Genomic DNA, 8,580 nt, shown 5'->3' on the forward strand with positions numbered 1-8,580 from the left:
AGAACTGAAGTTAGGGCGTGTCGTTTTCCTACCACTTCCTAAATGGGAGTCCTGCTTCAGTCCTAGATTCTTTCTCTATATTCATGTCCTGGGAGATGTTGTCTACTGCGGTATCTTTCCCTGATTCTCCCCTGATATCTCCCAAATCTGGGTTTCCCCTCCCGTCCCTCTCGGACAAGTGTTTGTTCCATACTGCAGGGACCTGCTTAGCTGGTTGGCAGGTAACTAAACTAACTTAACGTGTCTACACTAGTTATCTATTCCTCACAACCCCCTTCCTTTCAAAAAAAAAAAAAAAAAAAGATGCCTTTCGTCTTGATTTCCTTGACTTGAGCGTCTTAATCAGGAGCCTTACGGTAATGAGGGGAGAACTCACTCCAGGCAATACCGTGTAGCACAATGCCTGGCACAAAACCTATGTACCATCAACAGCTGTTGAATGCACTACCTGGCTCAAATTGAGGATACAGAGCATCCTCAGTGAACCCAGTGGTGGGAACCACAGAATGACCAGTGTGGAGGATCTGGCCTTTCTGGGGTCCCGTGGTCTCTTATCACGTTGTGCAATTACTTTGTTCTCCTTTCCTGAAGCCTGACTTCTCCTCCTCGTGCAGTATCTGGTTTCTGCTCTGCAGCTCTGTGGTCTTCCTGACTGCCGGCCGGGACCTCACAGCTCAACCCGGTCTTGCAAGGACCCCAGGTCCACGTTCGCAGGGAAGGGCGCGTGCGGGGGCGGGCTCTGATTGGGCGCCCCCAACTGGTCAGCCGGCCGTGGCCAGGGGAGCGAGGGAATGTGATTTGGACCATCATCCCCACTGAGGCCACTCCTGGAGAGAAAAGAAACGATTCCTGTTTCAGTAACTCTTGTACTTTATCTTTGACTCTTTCTTCTTTGTGCCTGTGTCCCTGCCCTGCTTCTAGTGAACAGATCGGCCCTGACTTTTCGGTAATCGTGACATCCCCTCCAGTCGTTCCCTATTCCTGCCTTTGACCTGGACCACCTCAGCCACTGCTGGCCAGTCATTCGATGGGAAGTGCAGTTAGGTGCTCAGTGCACATTTGCTGCCTTTGATTGTCTCTTTACTCACAGCCTCTTTCCTTTCCTTGAATGCTGCACACATCTGGCTTCCTAGGATGACTTGTGCTCCTCTAAGATGGCCTGCTGACTTTGTGTCACATTTTATCCTGGACTTTTTAGCCTCGTGGGATGCAGCTTCTCCGTGCCTTTCCAGCAGGCATCTCCCGCCATTTCCCATGGGCTTCAGTAATCCTGGCCTGTCAAAGTTGACAGTGGTCATGTCTCCCAAGCTCTTGCCTTCCTCCCTTAGCTTGGTCTAGGCTCCCCTGGAATGCTGGTTCCCCAGGAACTTCCCGTTAGTTCTTTCATCCCTCCCATCCTTGAAAGCAGTCTCCTGCTGCCAGCACTGTGACAGGCTCCCAGATTTGCATCACGGGGCAGGGGCACCATTCATACAGAGTTAAGCATAAATTGTGCTCCAGAACTTTCTATAATTGTCCATGTGCGTGCCTCAGTCCCTCCCGGAGTTGCACGGTGTGGAGCCCCGCCTTCTTGTGTTTTCTTACAGTTATGTGTGTCTGTGTCTCAGCTCCTTATGAGGTTTTAATCTCATTGTTGGGTAAGTATTTGTCTTATTTGAATTTGCCTTCAGCTTGGTGCCTTCCTCAAAATCGGTATTTTACAAATATTTGTTGAATGGTTGAGTGGAAGCTCGTGTCTAGCTCAGTTTTTTTCAATGTGAATGTAAATATGTGAAATGAAACCGTAAAACATTTCTACCACCCCGATAAAAATACGCATCCTTTATTAAGTGTCTCTCCTGTGACATTTATGGTGAGAGATGCCACTCCGTCGGGGTAGGTCGGTATTCTTCAAGTTAACAGGTGGGTCTTGAGAGCATTTAAACACAAACCAAAGAATAGAAAGTATCCGCTTTCCCCTCACCTAGAGTGAGCAATGCTTCCTGGAACTTTTATTATTATTATTTTGTATCAGTGGTATAGATTTTTGTGTTTGTACTAAGTGTGAATGTATGTTACTGTGGATCATGGTCAAAAGGGTGCCAGGAAGCACAGAGAGCTAGGGGAAGTTACCCCTATTTTGCCCAGAAGGAAACCAAAGCCGAGAAGTTGGTTATCCATAGTCACATAGCTAGGATCGGACAGTGTGGTTTTAAACCCTGGCCAGTTCACTGCAAAGCCCACGCACATAACCTCTGCGTAACCTGAGTGCTAGAATTTTTCCCTAAGCAATAGAAACCCAAACATTTCTCTGTGTTTTTCTCTCACATTTATTCAAGTGAATACAGTTTTGTAGTGATTATATACTCCTATTAATGTAATTGTATTCATAATATGATTGCATTAACAGTATTTCATATACAGCTTTCTGTGTTGTTACAGTTTTCACATTTTTCCAGGATGCTATTTCTTGAGTCAGTAACATAATTTGTGAAATCAGTGCACTAATATTTGTCATTTAGGTAGCCTTCAATATTTTAATATCTTAAATGGGCTGCAAATAGCTCCTTTATGATCAAAGTCTGCATTTTTCACTTAAAAATTTTTTTCAATGTTTATTTTTGAGAGAGAGAGGGAAAGATAGAGCTCGAGCGGGGGAGGGGCAGAGAGAGAGGGAGACACAGAATCCGAAGCAGGCTCCAGGCTCCCAACTTGTCAGCGCAGAGCCTGACGTGGGGCTCGAATTCACAAACCATGAGATCATGACCTGAGCCAAAGTCGGATGCTTAACCGACTGAGCCACCCAGGTGCCCCCATTTTTTTTTTTTTTTTTTTTTTTTGCTTTTCAATGACACTCTAAGGATAATATCCCACACTAGCATTCGGGAAAGAAAAGCATGGACATATTTGTAGTAGTTTCCTATAGTTGCTTTAACAAGATACCACAAAAAGCGCGGGGAGCTTAAAACAACGGAAGTTGTATCATCTCACGGTTTTGGAGGCCAGAAGTCAGCAATGAAGTTGTTGAAAGGCTTGGTTCCTCATGGAGGCTCTGAGGGAGAACCCGTTCCTTGCCTCTTCCAGCCTCCGGTGGTTACTGGTGCTCCTAGCCTGTCCTTGGTTTATGTGTGAGACACATCACTCCATTCTCCGCCTCCACTGGGCCTTCTCCTGGTTTAGCAATGTCTGGATGCAAATTTCCCTCATTATGTTAATACCAGTCACATTGGATTTAGAGCTCACCCTAATCCGGTAGGACCTCCCCTTAACCTGACCACGTCCGCAAAGACCCTGATTCCAAATAAGGTCACATTCACTGGGTGGGTATGTATTTTGGGGGGACACTCTTCTACCCAGCACAACATTTATGTCGCTTATGCTCTTTGCGTCACTCTGAAGCTGATTTTTGCCCTCTTTCATTTTTTAAAAAAATTGTGTATTATGGAAAATTTCAAACACACATCAAAGTAGGCAGCTTACTCTTAGGGACCCCCTCATCATATATACTCATCAGTCTGCTTTCTGAGTCACAGTGAATGCAAGAACAACACAAAAATAGCTCTCTACATCTTTTAATTCTTTTTTTTAATGTTTATTCATTTTTGAGAGAGAGAGAGAGAGAGAGAGCACAAGCAGGGGAGGAGCAGAGGCAGAGAGGGAGACATAGAATCCAAAGCAGGCTCCAGGCTCCAAGCTGTCAGGACAGAGCCCGACATGGGGCTCGAACTCATGAACCGCAAGGTCATGACCTGAGGTGAAGTCAGATGCTTCACCAGCTGAGCCACCCAGGCGCCCCTGCATTTTATAATTCTTAAAGCTGGATTTTTAAACTCTTTTAAAGTAAACTCTCGGCCCATTTTGTTCCCCAGTTTCTAGTTCATTGAATATGACAGGTTGTGCAGTTTTTCCTTTTCTCCTTGTTGGTGAAACTCCCTTCATTTCTTTTTCTAGGCTGTGCTGTGTTACAGGGCAGCCCAGTGGCTGGGACCCCCTCTTACTGTGATGTGCTCAAAGAAGGCTGTAAATGTGACTTCGATGACTTTGTTGTCGTAGGTAAGATTTGGAAACTCACCAGCTAAGACTCGGTACTTCCCCTCCCCTGCACACACATATTGACATGCATCACAGGTGATATTGCATGGTAGTGGCTTTCAGAGAGACTTCTCTCAAGATCAGACTGTGACCCTGATTTAAAAAAATAATAAGATGTCCTTCTTATTTCGGATGTCTTGATAACCAGTCTGTCATCTGACTTGTAGAATTGAACGCAAAAGCAGATACTCATTATGGTCTGGTATCTGGCCCCTCCATCATATTCTCGTGGAGTCCCAGGTGAGTATATTTTGAAATCCCATCTCTGGTCCTTAGCTGTAGTCTCATGATAGAAACCCAGAGAACCTGAAGTATTAAGATGCTGAATACCAACTTCTTTCTGAGATGCAGGCATTTATTTTTGTGTTCTTATAAAATTGGGTATGAATGAGCCAAACAGACCGAAAGACTTTAATACCCTTTCTTTTATTTGCTTGCAGAAGTTGGTGAGTTTAACAATATCACAGAAACCTGTGGATGCCCCTGCAACTCCTCTAAGAGGTATCTGTCTTCCGTGTCCCGCTGCACCTAGACCCCTGGGCCATTACCTCTGAGGCACTATGAACACCAAGCCTCTGACATCTTGGACCAAGTTCAGCCAGTTCCAATGATAGGGATTAGTAATTAGCAATGAAACAATCACCGATAAAGTTTCTATAGAGCTTTCTACAGTTTTTATTTAATAGCGTTTAAAAGACTTTGGTATACAGTCTCATTGAATCAGGCTGGGCAGAGTTTTTAACCCCATTTTATAGATGGGAAACTGAGGCTCAGACCCAGTGTGCCTCAGGACATAATGCTGTTAAATAGCGGAGGTAGGACTTGAACTCAGGTCTTCGGACTCCAAATCCAGTGCTCTTTAACCACGTTTCCTCGTCTTGGTACCCTCAATAAATAAAAGCTGCTCTGTTGAGCACGGAGGAACTGCATTGAATAAGACATCCAACGGGTATAGATGCCTGGTCTCCTGCGTGACACATCTTCTGAGTTTTAGGAGTGGGAAGGATAGTTGAAAACACAAAGACACAACATACTGCTCATGAGTATAGTTTTCCCCTTTTTGCATCTTGTACCTTTCAGTGTCACTTATGAGCCAAACTTCAATTCTGCTGAGCGAATAGCCAAAGAGTTGTACCGAGTATTCCGGAAGTGCTGGGTGTTGTCAGAAGTTAATCATCAGCTGGCAGGTTCTCTGAATGCAGCTGGCTCGATGGTAAGTACCAAAATTAGTTGGCCTTGAATTGGAAGTTCCTTAATTCTCATTTTGGCTGCCGTTCACTTCAGACATTTATGCGTTTCCTTGTATGGTGGCCGGGTGTTGCCGGGACACTTGAAACAAAGAATGAATCTGACATTTATTGAGTGTTTATTATGCACCAGGGGATTCAGCATTTCACATTTTTCATCCTTCTAAGTATCCTATTAGGTAGATGCTGCTATTATGTTTATTTTATTTTATTTTATTTTATTTTATTTTAATTTTTTTTTATGTTCTATTTATTTTTGAGACAGAGAGAGACAGAGCATAAGCAGGGAAGGGGCAGAGAGTGAAAGAGACACAGAATCCAAAGCAGGCTCCAGGCTCTGAGCTGTCAGCACAGAGTCCAGTGCGGGGCTCGAACTCACGAACTGTGAGATCATGATCTGAGCCGAAGTCTGACGCTTAACTGACTGATAACACCCAGGCGCCCCAACAAGTTTGAATTTTAAATGCTAGTAAGAAACATGAGTGGTTCAGAGGGGAGCCACTGGACATTTTTAAGCAGGGAAATGGTCTTAAAAGAGCTTTTTCTGGGGAAGTCTGACAACAGCTGGGGTTTCTGGTTGGAATTGGTCTCAGCCTCTTGACTAAGAGGGGTAAGGCTTCTGCTGTGCATAAAAGCATTCCAGGTCGCAATGACCTACTTCCAGTAATTTAAAGTCTGGAAACAAATGAACTACTGAAAACACGAGGAAAAGTGATCTCAGCTGGGTGGTGTTTCAAGCATGTCTGCAGATGGCTTTAGATACAGGGAGGGCTCCTTTAGTTCAGTTGAAAGCAGTTTCAATTTTTCGTGGCAAATTTTAATGCTGGAAACACACGCGAACGTTCTTTTTATTTCAGTTCCTGGAATGTGCTTGTTCAAGTTGCTCTGAAATTCTCTTCTGTGTCGTGCAGGTTGTGAATGAAGAGCGTGTCCGAAAAGACTTTGAATCCAGCGTGGATGTAGTTCAGGAAATTAAATTTAAGTCGAGGATCAGAGGGGCTGAAGACTGGACGCCCCCTAGATTTCAAATCATATTCAGTGTTCACCCACCACTCAAGTAAGTCCAGGTTGCTGCTTGGGCCTCCAATCCAGGTAGCACAAGTCGAGATGGCCCCCACTCGTGGAGCCATGGCTTCCTCTTCGTGGAAGTCGAGGAAGGGGAAAAAATAACACACCAGGGGACAAAGAAAGTTTTGTTTTAGGAATAGGAAAAGTTGGGTATATTTTTCTGAATTAGCTTCTTAGCATCCTGTTTATCATGGGTTTTAGAGGGCTTGCGGGTAAGTTTGACAAGTTGAGAGTTTAACTATGTCCTTAATTATGTACATTATATAGCAATTAAAAATCAAGTAGGTTTAAAGGGGATATTCTTTAAGTAGCTAATATTGAACCTTAAAAACCATATACAACAAATTTATTTATTTATTTATTTATTTATTTATTTATAAAGTTTATTTATTTTATTTTAAGAGAGAGAGAGAGTGTGAGCAGGAGAGGGACAGAGAGTGGGGGGTGGGGAGAATCCCAAGCAGGCTCCACGCTGTCAGCCTGGAGCTCGATGCAGGGCTGGAACCCACAGACCTGTGGGATCATGACCTGAGCTGAAGCCAAGAGTCGGACGCTTAACCAACTGAGGCACCCAGGCACCCCGACAGGGGGACATTTTTTAACCAGTTACAGTCTTTCCATTCTTCTTGGCTTGTATTTAATGTGGCACCCAAACTACAGTGTAAAGAAGGGATGGTGAAGGTTATTGCCCGGGTCCCATGGAAGTGCCTTCTAGGCTCTGTGTTACGTTTTCTTTTAAGAGAATGCCAGGAAGGTCTCTGGGGCGGCTCGGGCAGAAGAGCTCCTTCTCCAGGACTTGCAAGGGGTCACTTTCCTTAGCAAGGGGTGACTCTTCTCTAGCATTTCCCTATGTCCTCTCTAAGGGACATGGGTAGGGTTCTGTACATTTTTACCTCGACCTTTTTTGCTGACCCCAAACTGTAATAAAATTTTATAACTTTCTTCATATTTCTAAATCACATGTGAAGTTGTGAAATCAATAGTTCAATAGAAAACCCTCCAGTAGACTGTCTCTCACCAGAAACGTCTGATACTTCTGTCTTCTAATGCCTCTTACTCATCTGAATTTCTTTGGATCCATTTGTCAACTTCCCAAGTGCATTACTTCTTGGTGTTTCGTCTCCCTGAACTTTCTGCAATGCATTATGTGTCTTAAATTCTGTCTGATAAGGAACCTGTGCCCTCACAGCGAGAAGTCTCTAAAGATCCCATTGCGGAAGAGTTATTCATGAGACTTACTTCTGCTTTGGTGGTAGCTGGGGCTTTCAGAAGACCCACCAATCTCAACTCTAGAATAAAAAACTCTATCAAATAATCCTATTTTTTCTCCAGATGAAAAGTGACAAAATTAAGGCTCCAAGCCAAGACAAGTACCGTGATGTCAATTTCTTTTCTAATCAGTTGAGAAATGCTCCGTTGACCATTTCTGAAATGTAACCATCATCATTTTCTGTACTCAGGAGGGATCTCGTGGTAGCAGCCCAGAATTTTTTATGTGCTGGCTGTGGAACTCCAATAGAACCTAGTAAGTATGGACAATGCATCACCTGCTTAGTGTTCGGTCACAGGGCAAAGGGGAGCAAAGTTGGAGAGCGCATTGTTTTTATGAGAGATGCCTTTGATGAGGAGTTGTTCTAGGAACTTCACAATTCTTATCTAACTCAAGAGAGTTGCCCTCTCTTCCGCGAAGAAGCCATCGTAACTTACAAGGCTGTAAGTGGGCCTTATAAGGCCATTGGTGGGCCTGTTACCTCTCGGCCTCATCCCCTAGGGCACTCAGCTCCAGCCACATGGCCTCCCGGCTTTTCCTTAAAGGAGGCAGGCTCACTGCTGACTTAGGGATTTTCATCTGTGGTTTTCTCCCCTTAGAATGACATCCGCATGGCTGGTTCCCTTACTTCCCTCACATCTTCATTCAGAAATTAATGAGGTTTTCTCTGGCTGCCCTTTTGAAACTGTCTGCCTTGCCACACTCCTGGCCACCAACATCCATGTGTACTCTACATTACCCTTCCTTTCGATTTTTATTCCAGTACTTATCTTGCTAAAATATTCTTTTAGATTTTACTGGTTTTTCTTACCATTGTCTGTGTACCTGTCTAGATTCTAAGTTTCCTGAGGACAGACGTGTTGTCTGTTTCATTCACTGCTCCTACAAGAGCACCTGGTGCGTGGTTGTTCCTTAAAAGAAACT

At 44.2% G+C, this 8,580-nt stretch overlaps 1 protein-coding gene across 8 annotated transcripts in view; it reads left to right on the forward strand.

Annotated features, from left to right (window-relative positions):
- RUBCNL (rubicon like autophagy enhancer) overlaps positions 1-8,580 on the forward strand; it is a 42,803-nt gene that overhangs the window by 17,423 nt on the left and 16,800 nt on the right. For all 8 annotated transcript variants that reach the window (XM_049646951.1, XM_049646950.1, XM_049646949.1 and 5 more), the window contains 5 exons: positions 3,931-4,032; positions 4,512-4,572; positions 5,152-5,284; positions 6,230-6,375; positions 7,847-7,911. In XM_049646951.1, the coding sequence (XP_049502908.1) occupies positions 3,931-4,032; positions 4,512-4,572; positions 5,152-5,284; positions 6,230-6,375; positions 7,847-7,911 (507 nt within the window). The remainder of the gene's footprint in view (positions 1-3,930; positions 4,033-4,511; positions 4,573-5,151; positions 5,285-6,229; positions 6,376-7,846; positions 7,912-8,580) is intronic.

The sequence above is a fragment of the Panthera uncia genome (assembly GCF_023721935.1).
Source record: "Panthera uncia isolate 11264 chromosome A1 unlocalized genomic scaffold, Puncia_PCG_1.0 HiC_scaffold_16, whole genome shotgun sequence".
NCBI classification, from domain to species: domain Eukaryota; kingdom Metazoa; phylum Chordata; class Mammalia; order Carnivora; family Felidae; genus Panthera; species Panthera uncia.